At 35.5% G+C, this 18,124-nt stretch overlaps 3 protein-coding genes across 5 annotated transcripts; 1 reads left to right on the plus strand and 2 right to left on the minus strand.

Annotated features, from left to right (window-relative positions):
• Positions 1 to 545: 545 nt before the first annotated feature.
• On the plus strand, positions 546 to 1,928 carry LOC114758564 (uncharacterized). The gene has a single exon (XM_028947615.1). The coding sequence runs from the start codon at positions 546 to 548 to the stop codon at positions 1,926 to 1,928; it is 1,383 nt and encodes a 460-aa protein (XP_028803448.1).
• Positions 1,929 to 2,463: 535 nt separating this feature from the next.
• Positions 2,464 to 12,664, minus strand: LOC114758565 (protein STRICTOSIDINE SYNTHASE-LIKE 10-like). 3 transcript variants are annotated; one of them, XM_028947617.1, is made up of 4 exons: positions 12,308 to 12,664; positions 3,952 to 4,078; positions 3,390 to 3,665; positions 2,464 to 3,065 (listed from the first exon to the last, which is right to left on the minus strand). In XM_028947617.1, exons 1-4 carry the CDS (start codon positions 12,501 to 12,503, stop codon positions 2,552 to 2,554), a joined length of 1,113 nt encoding a protein of 370 aa, XP_028803450.1. In that variant the 5' UTR covers positions 12,504 to 12,664; the 3' UTR covers positions 2,464 to 2,551. The 3 variants fall into 3 exon arrangements, with proteins under 3 accessions (XP_028803450.1, XP_028803449.1, XP_028803451.1); XM_028947616.1 differs by having other exon boundaries at positions 3,952 to 4,165; XM_028947618.1 differs by lacking the exon at positions 12,308 to 12,664 and having other exon boundaries at positions 3,952 to 4,326.
• A 1,435-nt stretch (positions 12,665 to 14,099) lies between these two features.
• LOC114758571 (protein STRICTOSIDINE SYNTHASE-LIKE 10-like) lies at positions 14,100 to 17,592 on the minus strand. The gene is made up of 3 exons (XM_028947628.1): positions 17,297 to 17,592; positions 14,962 to 15,234; positions 14,100 to 14,859 (listed from the first exon to the last, which is right to left on the minus strand). Exons 1-3 carry the CDS (start codon positions 17,551 to 17,553, stop codon positions 14,574 to 14,576), a joined length of 816 nt encoding a protein of 271 aa, XP_028803461.1. The 5' UTR covers positions 17,554 to 17,592; the 3' UTR covers positions 14,100 to 14,573.
• Between the last annotated feature and the right edge of the window lie 532 nt (positions 17,593 to 18,124).

Consider the following 18,124-nt stretch of genomic DNA (forward strand, 5'->3'; position numbering starts at 1 on the left):
ACTGTAATTTAAGTGAACAAAAACATCCAACATGCTAAATTTGATATGAATGACCTGATCACCTGAAGATAGACACAAGTATGATAAAATATCTTAGTCATGTTCTGTTTTTTTTTTTTTTTTCCAATTTAATTGATTAGATATCTTTAAAATATTTAAATAACTTCATGCTTTTTTGTATTTGGCTTGCTCCAGATACATTCTGTGTAATGCTGGAGAAATCGTAGTCTCAAATCAAAGTTGGAATTTTTCTTTTTATAAATATAGAATCATTAACTTTTTTGGCTAAAGAAGCAAGCTGAAGAAAGCCGGTTGCAGTCAATTTATTTATCAGGGATTGACTTTGGCTTAGGAATGAGGCAATGAGCTTCATGTCTTCAACTCTCTATCTGTTACTTAGCACCTAGCTGCCATTAGCATAGACAAAAAGCCTCAAACAATCATTATTTTCATTTGCCACTTTTCTTCTTTGATTTGATTTTCCTTCTTATTCTTCATTCTTCCCAGATTTTCCTTCTCCCCAAACAAACTCCTTGGAGATTCCCATGGGGAGGTCATGCCTTCCCAGATGCAAACTAACCAGAGTAATGGGTTTTATGCAGATAATTCTGGGAGGCATGGTTATATTAGTAAGCATTTTAAGTCTTATCAGATTCTATTATGCAGGTTTTTTCTTGAAGAATTCAGATCTATGCCACCATTTCTCCAATTCCAGGGAGGTTTTTGAAGGTTTTGACACCAAATCACTATCTGACAGAGTTGAAGAAGTGCTGGAAAATTTGGAAACTTTACAAGCTAAGCTTGAGACAAAATCACAAGAAATGGAGAAAGACAAGGCCATATTGGACAAGAAATACTTGGAGGAAGAAATACTCAAACCCCTTCGTGCTTCCAATGTTGCTCTCAGACAGATTAGGCTTCCAAAGGCTGAAGGAATCAGAAATGACTCCGCAATAAAAGAAGACCCTTTGATCAATTTCTTCATCACAGAGGAGATCAGGAAGTACATTACCCCAAAGGAGAACAGAGAAGTGAAGATCAATGTGTATGGTTCAGAGAGGGTGTATAACACAATAGGGCATGCATGTGTCCTACATAAGAAGGATCTAGAACAGTACATGGACTATGACATTGGGTCCTATTGTGATGATGATTGGAACTTAGCTCAGAAACTTATGCTCAACGGGTGTGACCCTTTGCCTAGAAGAAGATGTTTAACAAGAGCTTCTAAGGTATACCAAAAGCCCTATCCTATAAATGAGTCACTTTGGAAGATACCAGATGACAGGAATGTAAGGTGGGGGAATTATCAGTGCAGAAACTTTCAGTGCTTATCAAGCAAAAACCCCAAAAGGGGATATTCCAAATGTGTTGGGTGTTTTGAGATGGAAAGGGAAAAGCTGAAATGGGTCACAAATAGTTCAGTTTTAGCAGATTTTCTGATAACAGATGTTCTGAGAATTAGGCCTGGGGAGATAAGGATAGGTCTAGATTTTGGGATAGGAACTGGGACTTTTGCTGCGAGAATGAGGGAGCATAATGTGACTATTGTCACAACTGCCCTAAACTTAGGGGCACCTTTCAGTGAGATGATAGCTCTAAGGGGTTTGGTTCCTCTTTATGTTACTTTGAACCAGAGGCTTCCATTATTTGATAATACTATGGACTTGATTCACACTGGTGGATTTCTTGATGGTTGGATTGACCTTTTGCTCTTGGATTTTATCCTATATGACTGGGACAGGATCCTTAGACCTGGAGGCCTGTTATGGATAGATAGGTTCTTTTGTAACAAAAAGGATTTGGATGATTATGTCTACATGTTTCTGCAATTGAGATACAAGAAGCACAAGTGGGCTATATCTCCGAAGTCAAAGGATGAGGTTTACCTCTCCGCATTATTGGAAAAGCCTCCAAGAGCTATATGAATACAAGCACATTTATTTCTATTATTTTTTGATATTATTGTATTACTTATATATATGTAAGAGCAATCCAACGTTTCCCGTATTCTTCTTCTACCGGCTTGATTGTGCTGGAATAAAGTGTTAAAATATCATTTTTAGAGAGTTCCTTGTTTTATGTTCATTTTCTTTTTCTTTGTTTATGATTGCATCAAGAGGGATGATGTTCATTTCCCAGTTAAAGTATTAAACATAGCTGTCATGGTTTAGACAAATATAAGAGTGGGATTAGAAAAAGATTTGAATATGCCAGTAGAAACTTTGCCAATTACTATTTAAGACGGTTTGTTTTCGCTGGTTGTTCCATACCAGGATAACCCCATCGTTGAAAGTTTTATGCACGTAAGTGGGGGAAAAGTGAAGCTGTCCAACTTTGTAAAGTACCAACAGAGCAGGATAATTGAAATTGAGAGATGAGGTGGAGAAAGAAAGTTTCATAAAAAGGGACATCAGAACCAAAAAAAAAAAAAAGAGACATGGTTTAATTTGGCACAGATTATTTCTTGAAAAAAAAAATCATATAAAAAATAATAGTTTTGCATCATTTAGTAGCGCCGTACAATCATTTGACTAAGAATATTGCTGATTTAAAGTAATGATACTTTAATTACAGCTACATAGGAATTGACAGAAGACCCAATCCATAGCCTCCCATGATGTTCTTGCACTTCACTGACAAACTCAAGCTCTGGACCTTCTCTTCCATCCAAAATCTCCAAAATGTTTCTCTTCATATCTAACTTCACTCCCACTGGATCTTTCCCTAATTTCTGAGCTTCATTTGCATTTTGAACTGATGTAGTTCTATTACTATATAGTGCCACCCAGAAATCTCCATTCTTGTTTCTTTTGATATTATCTGGTGGCCTTTCAAGTTTTGCATACAGTTCTGAAGTGTAAGTCTTTGAGCCTTTGAGCCAAAATTTATAAATCTTGCCTGAATCTGTTTCTGCTACCAGAAGGAATGAGCCATCCTTGTTCAAAGCCACACCATTTGCAAATTCCAAGCCTTGCAGCAAGATCTCTACTTTCTTAGTATTTGGATCATATTTTAGCAATCTTCCCGTCTTATCTCCTTTTAGGGATATCATTCTCCCTTCCCTTTTACATAAACGAAAACTTTTTAAAGACTGTTTAGAAATTCTTTTGCCAAATATAAATGGTAGATTTGAAAGTCACTTCTCTAAAAGAGACCGTGGCTTGCTTTTGCTTTTTGAAATTTTAGAGAGGAGTTAAACTTTTAACTATCCATTTTTCCCTCGCTACCCCTCATCCACACCACACATTTCCCCTCCCTCTTCCATAACCATAGGATCATAAACATTAGTTATGTAAGTGACAACCATACAAGCCCAATTATAGTTAGACTGAGATGTATATTATGCCTAGAAATTTCAAAGTAGCCAGGAAGAGGAATAAAATTACCTTCTTTGATAAACAGTGCTGCTATCTGAGAAATAAACCACACCTGTTTGCTCATCAACATCTAAGCCATTCAAGAATTTGAAGGGAACAGCAACTTCATCTGCAGAAATGGCCAGTTGCTTGGCCACACCACCATTAGTTTCAACCATTAAGAGGCCAAAGTATGCATCTGCTATGTAAAGATTGCATGTTTTTCGGTCAAATTTGAGTCCCAGTGGCCTTCCACAAGTAGGTTCCTTGTTTGGATCTGTTGATCCATCACATAGTTTCCTGTCCCTATAATATAATCAAACATTTGGAAACACATAATATTCAGTAAAACCAAGGAAATTCAATATACACTGAGTGTAGTTCTTCAGCGGTTCAGACAGTAAACATCACAGAAGTTAGGTAGACAGAAGGAGCTATGAGATTCCAAACTAAACTCATAGGGACATGTTCTATAGGATTCTAAATCCAATATAGATTTCTAAGTGTAATATATAGTTATGTCAATATTACAGATTATTTTTAACTTAAGATTCATGAATAGTTTAATATACATGTAAATTTGAGATCTTGCCTGTGTGGTGAGGTGATGGCAAATTCGAACCATCCTTTGTGAGTTCCTTCCCATTTGAGAATTCTGCCGTCTGATACGCCAGCATATGGCCCCTCGCCATTACAGTCAAAGGATAAGCTTTCAGGGCCTGTAACGTTGGGGAGTTTGATTTCATGGTAGTTTTTCAAGCCATCGATGAGAATCACTTTACCAGAAGAAAATGTGAAGTAGGTAGCTGCAAATGAGAGTAGCAGAGAGAAGAAAAGTGGAGGAGGAGAGGAAGAAAAAGAAGATGGCTTCATGGCTGTGGTAAAAAGGAAGAGATCATTCAGAAATGAAGCACATATTGTTCATTCACAAATGTTGTGCTATGTTTTAAATAGAGGATTGAAGCATAAGTTGTATTAAGAAATTATTAAATACTATTCAAGTCAAATGATCTCATTGGTCTCTTGATTCTGTAGATGGCCAAGCAATTCATACTCTTCATTTTTATAAAATGTTTGTAACTTTTTGACATTTCTTCTTAATTGTCCAATAAGAAGGAATCCTACAATGTCCTGATAGTTCAGCCAATTAACCTGCTATGTTTTAAAAATAATGGATTACATATTGCGTTTTACAATAGTTGAAAAGGATGGAGGGGGTTTTCTTTGGTTGTGCTATGTTTTAAATAGAGGATTGAAGCATAAGTTGTATTAAGGAAATTAATTAAATACTATTCAAGTCAAATGATCTCATTGGTCTCTTGATTCTGTAGATGGCCAAGCAATTCATACTCTTCATTTTTATAAAATGTTTGTAACTTTTTGACATTTCTTCTTAATTGTCCAATAAGAAGAATCCTACAATGTCCTGATAGTTCAGCCAATTAACCTGCTATGTTTAAAAAATAATGGATTACATATTGCGTTTTACAATAGTTGAAAAGGATGGAGGGGGTTTTCTTTTTAAGCTGACCAAAAACAAAAGTCACTCGAAAAATGGAATATATTATTCTAGATTTTCAACCATATTTGTATTTTAAAGTTTGTCTTTGCGTTATAACTTATCTCTCTTAATAAATGAATACTAAATTATACATTCTTTCTTTTTTTTTTAATACTAAATTATTTATTATAGGTCAAAATTGTACAGACGGCATTAGACTGAGGTTGACATTGTCATAATGTCATTCATATGTGCAAATGCAAAGCTTTTCTATAGAGTTGGTAGCTAGTTTCAACATACATTTTTTTTTTCTTGGCCAAACAAAATGTACTTTTTAATGCCTGAAATTCGAATAATTCTTCTTTTAAATATCATATTAATTCAAATACAGCCGAGCAATAATAACTCAGCAGAACTAATTAGTTTCTCAGCATGTAGAGAAGGATAATGCTACTAGTGCTTTTATGAATAGAATTTAATTTGGCAGCAATATAACTTATATATAATTCTCTCCATATATTATTCTTCTTATTTAGTCCTGGATGAATTTTGGACTTTTGAGTTTGTTTTATTTAATTATATATTGTTAGATCCCAGATTAAAACCACATCTTGCTGAAAGTGGCTATCAAACCAAACGGCACAAGTTTCAAAACCACGGTTGGGAACTGGAAAACCAGAAAACACAGCTTTTTTGCCGAATCACGTCAGAGCCCAAAATCATGGTTGGAAAAGACCAACATTAGTTTTGTCTAATCTCTGTTTGTCCAAATTCAATTTTAGCCAACCTTAACTTTGCCTGTAAGCAAGTTCACAGATCTGGGGGTGTTTGGATAGAAACCAAACCATGGTTTCAGAAGTGCTTTACGGATTACGAAGTAAATATGTGGAGGAGATTACCTCGTTTGCGGAAAAGTGCTTCTGAAACCATGGTTTGGGGTTTCCCAAACACCCCCTCTAGTCTCCCCTATGCAAACTTCAGTTCGATTAATGTGGAACAAATCACACAACATGCAAGTAGGGGTGCATTGCGGCTAGCCTACTTTGAAGTACAAACAGAGTAGGGCCTGTTGGGTGACCCTCAAAACCATGGTTTGGGAGGCAAAACCATGGTTTTGGTGAGATGTCACCCAAACAGCATCAATTTTGGGTTAATAATTTGAAACCATGTTTTGGACCAAAACCATGATTTTGGAATCAAAAACCATGGTTTCAAGAGAAATGAATTCATTATGCTTCTGGCTCAAATTGGAGAGATGATTGTGTCTGTTAGAGTAGATATCAACAATAATATAACTTTAACATTTCTCAATTATTTTTTTATAAACATATTTAACCTTACATCTTATAAACATATATACACATATTAATTATTTATTAATTACATTATCTTATGTATTATTAATTATGTTGGTAAAAAATATAGATTAACAATTTTATTCCTTCAAATTAAAATATATCATAAAATTTATCTTTTATATAATTATCATATAAATTATGTTTTTTAATAATTTGTATATATAAAAAGTACTTCTGATAATAACTATCCAAACACTCTTATTTCTCAGAATCACTTTTTTACAAAATCTATTCTTCATAGAATCTATTCTTCCCAGAATCTATTTTTCAAAAAGCTATTCTCCAAATCATGGTTTGGTTTCATCCAAACACACCCTATAAAGAGTTTTAAATAATATTAGTGAATGTAACAATGAATGCTAAGATTTCACACTTAATTATTGTATCAACTAACCTAAATGTGATGGTATTTATAGTTTTTTTTTAATAAGAGCTAGTCATAAGAAACAAGATTATAGCCATTGAAAACCCTAAAGATATGATATAAAAAAGGCGATTTTTACCAACTACAATATTAGGGGGTGTTTGGATGAAGCCAAACCATGGTTTGAAGAATAGCTTCTGGAGAATTGATTCTGGAGAGAATAGATTTTCTGAAAAAGTAATTCTGATAAAGTGAGAGTGTTTGGATAGATTTTGTCAGAAGTGCTTTTTACATGTAGAAATTACAAAAAAAAACATAAGTTTAAATGATAATTATATATAAGATATATTTCATAATATATGTTTATTTGAAGTAAATAAATAATATTAATAAAAAAATTTAATACGTATATAAATTAATAAAATAAATAAATATGTTTTTTGTAAAATAATTTAATAAAATAATTAAATATGTATATATATTAATAAAATAATTAAAATTAATACGTATATATATATTAATAAAGTAATTAAATATTTTTTTTGTAAAATAATTTATTTCGCCAACAAAAAATATGATCATTTCTTAAAGATTTTAAAGATGAAAAAATCCCATAATTTTTTTTCTCACAAAATTAAAGAACCACACAAAAAATTTCATATCAATTGTCTTAATAATAGAGGTTGCAACGAATATATTTGTCCAAGTACTTTTTTTTTTAACAACACATTACATTATCTGAAAAGAAAAAAGGAAATAAAAAGACATGACTATTCTCGTATATAGTGAACAATTTGATCTCTTATGGAGTCATGAAGTCGAGTCATGTGAGATGAAGATTCTATTGATGAAGGTATATGTGAAGAACCAACTTCATCATCATCATTATTTTCTTCTCCATAAGAACCTTCTTGTTCAAACTGAATGAAACCAGGATCAGAAATAGATGTTGATCTAATGAAGTTATGTATGGCCATTGTTGCACAAACAATTTGAACCTGTGTTGGAAAGTCATAGCTCGGCATGTTTCCTAAAATTGCAAACTTACTCTTCCAAACTCCAAAAGTTCTTTCAATAGTGCTTCGTAGACTTGAGTGCAAATAATTAAACGCCTCATTGTCATTTTCAAGTGCAGAGATGACCTTCAAAAATCAGGGAGATGATAGCATTCACGTCTGTAGGGACCAAGGTATCCCACGGGTGTCGGATAGCCAGCATCCACCAAATAATATTTGCTTACATGAAATATATGATTGGTGTTAATAAACTTTGTTTTCTAACAGTATCGCATAAATAAATTGTAGCAATTTAAAATATACCTTGAGTCGGATGGGGAAAGTTCATGGAAGGAGTTGTGAGAGCGTGGTCAAATATATGAGCATCATACGCACTACCTTCCCATCCGGCTAATACAAAAGTGAAGCACATGTCCTAATCGCAAATCGCCATTACATTTTGCGTCACTCTTCCTTTTCGGTTAACAAATTTTGTTTGCTCAGTTGCATTAACAATGCATGAAATATGTGTTTCATTAATTGCTCCAATAGCATATTTGAAAAAGGGCCAGTATCGACCACTGGGCTGTATTTTTGAATGCAAATGCTGAAATGTTGGATCTTTTGGTTTGATATTGGACATAGCAAGCCTACAGCATGCCAGTAAGACATTATGGAAATGTCTACTAATTGTCTCCCCTGAATGCTGAAATCTTTCTTGCTACATTCTACTACTAAGCGCATGGCCAACTGTATTTAAAAACATTGCAACCATTTCATGTATCCCAACATTTCTAGTTTCCTTAAGACCGTGTTGCTGCAATTCTGTGCAAAGACTGGAAACACTTCTCTTTCCATCCTCTAAACATGTTATAACAACGAGTGGAATGGCCTTGTAAAATGTCCCTTACCCATGCCCTGCTGTATAAATACTTGTATGCTGGGGCTCTTTACACAAATGAAGAGAAGCATATCCACCAACTGCTACTGCAACTTGATTAATCCGTTTTTGTCCGTCGTTTATGATACTTTTCTGCAATTTTAATTTCATCAGCCATTTTTATCTTGTCCTATGCACATAGATATAAAATTCAGAAATCCTCATATGAAATTACTACTAACATTTAACAAGGAAATAAGTTGTCTGATTCCTAAAGAAGTTTAGCAGTCACATAATACAATAGTGCTGGTTACATCATTCCCAAAAATATATGCAAATTATCACAGTCATCTCCTGAGTAACACAAAAAGTAGTCAAATACTATGATAAGCAACACAAATGAAGTCTCAATATTTAGTTGCGTGCTTCAAGAAGATCAGGAGTCTTTCCCTCTTGTTCTTCAGAGCCACATACATCTCCCTTGTAGCTGGCTTGTCCATAAGGAGTGTTGTGCATCGGCCAAACAAATCAGGATCATCAACAACTTTATCAACTTGGTTAAGGTGCTCTATGACTCCTGCAATTGACGTCTCATAAGCACATTCTTCTTCTTCTACCTTCCTAGCACGTGCTTCTGAAATCTCTTCATGTTCACGCTGAGAATCATTTTCATTTGCTTGAGCTATCTTGCTTAATGCATCCTCTATTTTCATAGTGGCAGTGTTCTTCTTCTTCATGGATTCACCCTTTTTTCTAACCCCTAATGAGCTACTAGGTCGATTGCCACCTATGCTTCTACCCCCACGAATGTTTTCCTGTCTCATCCCAGTGTTGCCTCCACTTCCTCCTCTATTGTCATTGAATGTGACCGAATTAAACTCCCCGCTTATGCTAGTTGGTGCCCCCAATATTTCATCACTATCTCCAGACCCTTCTTCCATATCATTTTCGGGAACTCCTTCGCTTGGAAGCGTCATGGAAGAAGGTGCCCATGACTGTGGTCCAGTTGCAGTGACAGACCCAAAGAGTTGAGTCAATTCAGTGCAAAATTGAAGCCCTCTTTCTCTAAATTTCTCGTAGCCTGGAACTTCCTGCGCATTCAACACCAAAAATATTATTTATTATCAAAATGTTAACATCAGAGAAATTGCAAGCTCAAATGAAGTTAAATGATTACCACTATTTTCCTCTCCCACCAATCATCAGGGGCACTAACAGTATTCCTTTCGGCATCCCACCCCAAACTTGTCTCATGGAGCAACCTATCCCATAACTGCCACTCCTTTCGCAGAGAGTCAAATTTGTTCTTTAATTGGATTTTTGTATAGGCTCTCCCAGTCTTTGCGGTGAAGTTGTCCTCAAGACTTGACCAAGCCTGCTTGGTCAAGCTAGTTCCTTTTCTTTCCCCTTTCTCAACTTCTTCAATGCATAGGTTAATAAAGACCTTTGTGGCTCTTATATCTCACGAAGCTTTTCCATTTTGTTTACTCATGATGCTATGGACCAATTATAACATTTCAGTCATCACAAGTTCAACCCAAAAAACATACCATTCAATTCGGAGATATGATATAACAGGCATAGTATTTAACAAGTATAGCCACATGTTCTATACCGTTTATATCAAGTTAATTGAAATACAAAATTAAGGTCAACAAAACAGATCTTCTGTCTTCAATAAAGCACAAAAAATGAGAACTAATCAACAAAAGAGCAGCAACCGTGAACAAGAAATCCAAACAACACTAGTTTCAGCTACTCTTATTCCAAAAAATTTCACCTTTGCGGAAAAATGGTATATGCGATAGCAACAGGACATTTACAATACGTGAGAAAAATTTCAATGTTCTGTCTCTAAAATAAAATCCAAGAAAAAGAAAATAAGATCAACAAATAAGAATAATTTCAGTAGCACAAGCATCCACAACCAAAAACCAATGCTCTGCCTCTCATACCCACACAGACGAAGCCACACGATGCTCTGTCTCTCATACACACACACACACGAAGCCACATGATGCTCTGTCTGTCATACGCGCACACACGAAGCCACAGCCAGTCACAACCAAGCGAACAACCATACTTGTACACACACACGAAGTTGACTGGAGTTTTAGAGGGGCGATGGCAACTAACCGCTGGCAACAAGTCGATTGAGTTTCGAAGGGGCAACGGCAACTCACCGATGGCAAAACCTTGGTCAGGTTTCAAACGGGACGACGGCAATTCATCGAATTTGATCAACCCACATGATGCTTTGTCTCTCATACACACATACACGAAGCCATAACCAGTCACAACCAAGCAAACACCCAAGAGTTTCACTGAAGAAGAGGGGAGAGCTCACCTGAAACGCTAGATCTGAGCGATGGAACCAGACACGGTGACCTCAGCAAACGATGACCGAACGAACTGAACACGAAAGAAGATTTTGTTAATCGAATGTGCTATCAAATTTCAGAAGGAGCGACGGAAACTCACTAGTGGCAACAAGTCGACTGGACTTTCAGCACAGGTGACGGCAACTCACAGGTGGCAACAACCTTGGTCGAGTTTCAGAAGGTACGACCCAGTGGCAGCAAGTTCGGTCTAGGGGCAACGCAACTCACCAGTGCACAAATGCTCGGTCGATTTTCTCAGAAGGGGCGACGGCAGATGCAAACTGAGAATGGGAGAAGAGGACAGTAATTCGATCGAATTTCTCAGGGGCAACGGCAAATGCAAGGTGAGAATGGGAGAGACGGTCTAATTATTTTTCCTATTTTTCACCGTTGGGAGCTCTGACAAGAATCATTATTACTGTAACGACTACTTATCCATCCTCAGAAGCGAAAAATTGCTGCTTATCATTAAACCTTAGTTTGGCCGTGCAAAACCTTGGTTTTCCCTGAAACTATGGTTTTGCAAAAAATCAGAGTGTTTGGCAATCCTTTTACCCAAACCATGGTTTGGGCCTCAGAATTGCTTCTACTCAAATTGCCAAACACCCCCTAAATGTTTGCCAGAAAGGTCATTAATCTGTTAAGTGAAAGGTTAATGCATTAAGTACAGTGTAAAACTAGAATTTATTGCCTGTTATTGTCTCATGCTAGCGTTAAATATGGAAGCTCATTATTTTGTTTTTGAGATAAGGTGTAAATTTACTCCGAAATATTACAGCTAAGAGCTATGAGTATCATGAAGCTTTTTAATTTTCAATGTCAACCTGAAAGTTACAAAAAGGTAGTAATTTTGTCCTGACTGTTATTTCAGTTAATTTAGACTGTTAGTTTGATCAGATTGCTTATGTGACATGCCATGTCATCATCTCTCATTTTCTCTATTCCACGTCACCCCCACCTCATCATCCCCTCCCTCACCCCCTTACGAGTTTCAGAACCCCCGTCTTTTTCTCTCTCTCCCTTTTCTTCCAAGTTCCAGTACGCCATCAATGTACACAGAAGAGAATGTAATAAAGAGAAAGAAGACAAAGTAACCAACCCAAGAATCCAACACCGCAGAACGAGATCATCACATATATGCAGAAAGGCAAATGATATTATCACAAAAAAATTGCAGATGATAACGACGAGGCTTTGTCAAAATCCCTATATCACACCACAATCACTCTGATAAAATAAAAAGGTTTGCAAGAAAGATCTCTGGAGGTTTTTTGCCAAATTTGAGTTGCTAACGATGATTTGTGAAAGAGAATAACTCAACGATCCAAATTTATTTTTTTGTTCTTCTCCCAGCAATTCAGATTTCAAAGGAAAACATAAACCAAAAATATAAATTTTAGAAAACATAAATCGAACACAATTTTGGAGATTGAACCCATAAATCTACTGTGGTAATAAATGGTGAGAACCTGCGAGAGAAGACAACAAGAAGCACAAAGATGAGATCTCGAACCACGATGGAAAAAGAGGCATGAAGATGAAATCTTCAACTAGCAGAGGAAGACACGATGAGGAACTCAATCTTCTGAACACCCCAAAAAAAAAAAAAAAAAAAAAACAGAGCATAGTATTCAATCCCCCAGTGGTCGGCAGTGATATGGTCATCCAACACTCCGAATCGATTGAGTTAGCAGCGAGAGGAGAAGGTTGTTTTGCAGCTACTAGGCTTTCGGATATGTGAATCTATATTCGTGATCTCCGTCTCCACCTCCGATGCCGAGGTAAGAGCAAATGGACTGATCGACCCAATGCATCCCCTGAACTTCTACTGCACCAACAGGAACTATGCGGTCTCCATCTCCGACGCCGCCATCGGCCCCTATATCCATCATCAACGGCTACGGCAACAACAGAAACTAGTCCATCTCCGTCTCCGACGCGGTCATCAGTCCCCGTATCCATAATCAATGGTGAGCGATTCTTGAATCTCTAAGAAAGGGAGGGAGGGGCAACAACAATGAAGGCAAATGGTAAAGACGAGAGAGAGGGGCAGCGAAGGCCTTCTTGTTGGCATTTTAGAGAGCTTGAAAGTACGAGTGAGAGAGATGGAAATTTTCTGGAACTCAAAGGGAGTTAGAGAGGGGATGATGAGGGTGGCGAGTGATTTGAGAGTAGAAGACGTAAGAGTTAATGAGGTGGCATCTCATGTGGCATGCCACATAAGCAATTTGGTCAAACTAACAGTAAAATTAACTGAGATAATGGTCAGGATAAAATTACTATGTTTTTGTAAGACTTAAACTAAAAGCTTTCCTAACCCGCGTAGCTCCTAACCGTGTACTTCTCGGATAAATTGGTACTTTTTTTTTCTTTGTGAAACAAAACACAAAGAAAACAAGCCAAAGAAGATAGCCGTGAGAGTGCACAATAATAAACTCTGACCACAGCTAGCCTCTTTAGCTTGTTTTGCACTCTGACCATAGCTAGCTTCTTTAGCTTGTTTTTTTTTGTGTTTTTTTTTTCCCACTGTTGTTGTGTGTGTATACTCCTCCAATCTTTAACATAGGATCCTAATTGTTGAGTTGATTTTGATTCTAAATATAAGACATATTTTTCATATTTATTAATTTTTTCTAAATTATTCTTATGGATCTCCTTCAACTATAATCAAATAGAAGAGGGAAAAAAGATGTTAAGAAAGATGATTATGGTGTTTTAAGAAAAACATGTCATATTTTTTATAATTAATTAACTTATCTAACTTTCTTAATTCTATCAAATTAGTTAAATAGTCTTATATTAAAGATCAGAAGAGTACAAAAGCGTTTCATGTGGAAGTCGACATGCTAAATAAGAAAATATGAAAACAATCTCTTTAAAAAAAATACCGTTAACATGTAAAGTCTTCTCTTATATCTTCAACTTGATAATTTTGTCATATAATTTGCAATAAACCCTGCAAAATAATCTTTCCACTAGCTTTGTTATCATCAAGTAAGTTGATTCAATATTCTTTCCTCTTTTTTTTTTTCTTTTTATGATGACAAAATCTTAGATCAAGTTAGTAAGCTCATAAAGGTTTGCTTCCCCCTATTCTATGTATATACATAAGAAACTAAAGAACAAGGGAACAATAGCCTATAAAGCACAATGAGAATATTAACAATCATTTCATTCAACTAAAAGATATTCAATACAAGGTATGTTTGAATGAAATGCAATAAGCATGATATAATATAATAATGATACAATCAAATAATATTGAGTTAACAACAATAACAAAGCTTTATTCTATTAAATGGGATTGGCTATATATAATTCAAAATCATCATTGTACTCTATTAATAATCATATCTTTAAATAACTTGTTAACCGAAAGATTTCGCTTAATAATTTCATTGAGTGTTCTCTTCGACTTTACTCAACAAGATATAAAAATAATAAAGATACAAATATATTGAATAAAAAGGATACAACTATATTGAAAAGCTAGACATTATTATTTATAGCAACATAATCTTTATCAGGAGACCCTATCCACAACTTCCCATCATGTTCTTCCACTTCACTTACAGAGTTAAGCTCTTGGCCACCTCCTCCATCCAGAACCTCCAAAGCTCTCCATTTTGGTCAAATTTCACAGCAACCGGGTCTACTTTTCTCCGCCATGGCATTAGAGTCTCTTCTGCACTCTTAAATTATGATCTGCATGTTCAAGCACTGCCCTATAACTGTTCATTGCCACCAGAAATCTCCATTGTCATTTGTCTTGATGTTATCCGGGGCCCTTTTAAGTGTTGCAAAATGTTCTGAAGTGTAGGCTCTAGAACCTTTCAGCCACACCTTGTGAATGATATTAAAAGTTGATTCTGCCAACAAAAGGAATGAACCATCCTTGCTTAAAGCCACACCATTTGGGAATGCTATGCCCTGGACCAAGACTTGTGCTTTCTTACTACTTGGGTCATACTTAAGCAACCTTCCCGTTTTATCTCCTGTAAGGACTACCAATTGGTAATCCCTTTCACAAACAGGAAGCTGTAATTTATCTAAATTTTGAAGCTATCAAAGGAAAAAAAAAGAGTAAGCAATTATGCAGCAAAAAAAATAGTGATATACCTACCATCTTTGGAATACAGTGCTGCTCTCTGAGAAATAAACCACACCAGATTGTTCATCAATGTCTAAGGCATTGAGGAAGTGGAAAGGAGAGCCATCATTAGCAGAAGTGGCTAGTTGGTGAGCCACACCGCCACTTGGTCCCACCATTAAGAGGCCAAAGTATGCATCTGCTATGTAAAGATTGCATGTTTTCTTGTGAAACTTGAGTCCCAATGGCCTCCCACATGTAGGTTCCTTTTTTGGATCTGTTGTTCCATCACAAAATTTCCTGTCCCTATAGTAAAACATCAAGATATGATATGTTTAGAGATTGAATTGCTAATCAACTAGTTTTGGAAAAAATCATTTCAAAGCTCATCCTGTTCAAGCTTTTAATGTGGCCCGGCAAGAAAAATCTGGCTTTTAAGACATACCAAACAGCTTGCCACAATGAAACAGACTTAAAATGGGCCGGTAATAAAGATTTTAACCTAAATAAAAGGTTTTGCTGCTACAACGGGAGAGAAAGTATAACTTTTAGCAACGAATCAGTGATGCTATAATCTAGATTTTTTTTAAATTACTCTGGGTCTAGATCTTAAACAAAATAATTTATTAGATAATTTTGTTAATGCAATTAAACTAGATGATAAAATGATACACAGTGATAATCAATTGTAAATTCTAGCAACTGATTTAAATATGAAAAAATTGAGATAAATTCCTTATTAGAAAATTAATTGGCAAATGATTCTTAAAATAATGGATTGCACAATGAAAAATAAGTTGCGCATAAAGAAAGTTAAATTGCATAAAAGAAAGATGATTTGCTGAGGACATAAATGACTAATTTGAATATAAGAAAGATGACTTGCACATTAATGAAATTAAGTTGCACATAAAAGAAGTTAAATTGCAGAGAGTCCTTAGAAATTACTGCAAGACCCATCCCATCATCCGGGAATACAAAATTTCTCAATGATAGATTTATCCCTAATTTTTAGTAACTATAGAAATACAAAAATTCGACTCGAAGATAGAAGTTAAGCTTCGTTCTTAAAAAAAACTTACATCAAAATACAACTTCTTTCTAAGATTTTCTTAGGCAAATGCAAATTTCAGCTCGAAATTAAATCATGTTTTCATATGAAATATTATTTTGACCCAGATAAGAATGTCTTGATTCAAAATTAAAGCTTTTTGTACCCAAAAAAAAAATCAGAGATTTGGACTTAAACATGCTTAATCCAAATTTTTAATTGGGCCTATTATTGGGCGAACTCCATGACATTTTAGTGGCCCTTAGGGCCTGTTTGGGTATCCCAAAACCGTGGTTTCAGAAGCACTTTTCCGCAAAACGAGATAATCTCCTCCACATATTTACTTCGTAATCCGTAAAAACACTTCTGAAACCATGGTTTGGTTTCTATCCAAACACACCCTTAGTTTCCCAAATAACTGCTGTCTTAAACCTAGCTTAGGAAACGGGGGTTAAAATCTCATTGTAAAAACGCGCGGGTCCTGGGATAGAATGAACCTATGGGATTACAATTCTCTTTGGTGTAATTTCTTTTAAGCTTTTGCTTTCTTTTGCACCCAAAAGAAAAAAGCACACAGAAACACGTAAACAACCATGTAACTTAATGATATAAATTTCCATGCATGAAACGTCGCGAGTTTGATAGTCTCATATCATTAGTACTTGCTCTGGGGAAAAAAACACACGGACACATTTAGGGGTGAGGAAAACCGAACCGTAACCAAAAACCAAACCAAACTGAATTTAATTTCAGTTTTTCGGTTCGCTTATTTCGGTTTTCGGTTATATATTCTGTTTTTATTTTTTAAACAATTCGGTTTCAGTGTTCGGTTCGGTTAATAGAAAAAAAATGTCGGTTATAACCGAATAACCGAAATAAATATATTATATATTTATATTTAATAAATATTATTATAATAAATATATATGTGGGTATATGTAAACTTTTTAAATATATTTATATTCAATAAATATGGTTATAATAAATATTATTATAATAAATCACATTTAATGATGAAATATTTATTAATTAATAGTTGTAATTGTGTTTATATTATTTTTTTAATTTAAAATTATTTTTTATATTATATATTTCGGTTAATCGGTTAACCGAACCGAAATTTTCAGTTAATTCGGTTTCGGTTAGTTCGGTTAATCGGTTTCGGTTCGGTGTTTAAAATGTACTCTATTCGGTTATTCGATTAATTCGGTTATTACCGATAACCGAACCGAAAAACCAAATACTCACTCCTAGATACATTGGCAGAAAGGGAAAGGAAAGATAAACACAGACACAGATGGTGGTGTTGTTACATGCCTGTGTGGTGAGGTGAGAGCAAACTCGAGCCATTGTTTGAGAGTTTGATTCCATTTGAGAATCCGGCCGTCGGAGACACCGGCGTAAGGGCCGTCGCCGTTGCAGTCGAAGGCTAAGCTTTCAGGGCCTACAACTTTTGGGATTCTGATCAGTTCATTGGGAGCCGAGTTATTAGCAGCAGCAAGTGATGATGAGAGTAACACAGAGGCTAATACCAAGATCACAGAAGAAGAAGAAGAACAAGAAAGAGGCTTCATGGAGAAAAGACCCAGAGATATCACTTTGGGGATGAAGCATTTAGAATTAGAACTATCATATTCCTCTGGTCCTTATTATAAGACCCAATTTGACTTTTTATTTGGTCCTAATTATAAGACCCAATCTATTTTGTCTCTTATATTTATGCATTTTTTTCCAAGATAATCCTTCTAATAATAATAGTTTTAGCCAATATACTTAATTAGCAAGGATATTTTAGGAATGACAACACTTATTTATTATAAATAACTAATTTAACTTATTTCCTTAATCTCCTCAAATAAGTCAATGGGTCTTATAATTAGGACCGGAGGAGTATTTAATTTTGCAGAACGTACGACATGAATGAAAGACAGCAGCAGTAAGTGTGACTTGACAGAATGGGTGTTAAGGAAATAAATATACGCGCAGAGCCGCAGACTACGGAATGTTAGTCGTTAGATGTCAATGTCCCATTTGATGTTAACGATTCTGCCTCTGTTCCGTTAGAGTCAGCAACGCTGGGCGTTTGGTTTACGCTGAGTCCTGAAGTTCCGTTTCCTTCCGTTTACCTGCCCGGTGACTCACCGT

Source organism: Neltuma alba, unplaced genomic scaffold (assembly GCF_004799145.2).
Source record: "Neltuma alba isolate B1F8T4 unplaced genomic scaffold, ASM479914v2 tig00010736_pilon, whole genome shotgun sequence".
NCBI lineage: Eukaryota > Viridiplantae > Streptophyta > Magnoliopsida > Fabales > Fabaceae > Neltuma > Neltuma alba.

Coding starts and splice junctions, on each gene's coding strand:
- LOC114758564 (XM_028947615.1), top strand. CDS start 546: ATGGGGAGGTCATGCCTTCCCAGATGCAAACTAACCAGAGTAATGGGT.
- LOC114758565 (XM_028947616.1), bottom strand. CDS start 12,503: ATGACCATATCACTGCCGACCACTGGGGGATTGAATACTATGCTCTGT. Junction 4,166..12,307: donor CTTGTTGTCTTCTCTCGCAG/GTTCTCACCATT, acceptor TCTCATTTGCAG/CTACCTACTTCACATTTTCT. Junction 3,066..3,389: donor AGCACTGTTTATCAAAGAAG/GTAATTTTATTC, acceptor TTTATGTAAAAG/GGAAGGGAGAATGATATCCC.
- LOC114758571 (XM_028947628.1), bottom strand. CDS start 17,553: ATGAAGCCTCTTTCTTGTTCTTCTTCTTCTTCTGTGATCTTGGTATTA. Junction 15,235..17,296: donor GCTCTCACCTCACCACACAG/GCATGTAACAAC, acceptor GTTTTACTATAG/GGACAGGAAATTTTGTGATG. Junction 14,860..14,961: donor AGCACTGTATTCCAAAGATG/GTAGGTATATCA, acceptor TGTTTGTGAAAG/GGATTACCAATTGGTAGTCC.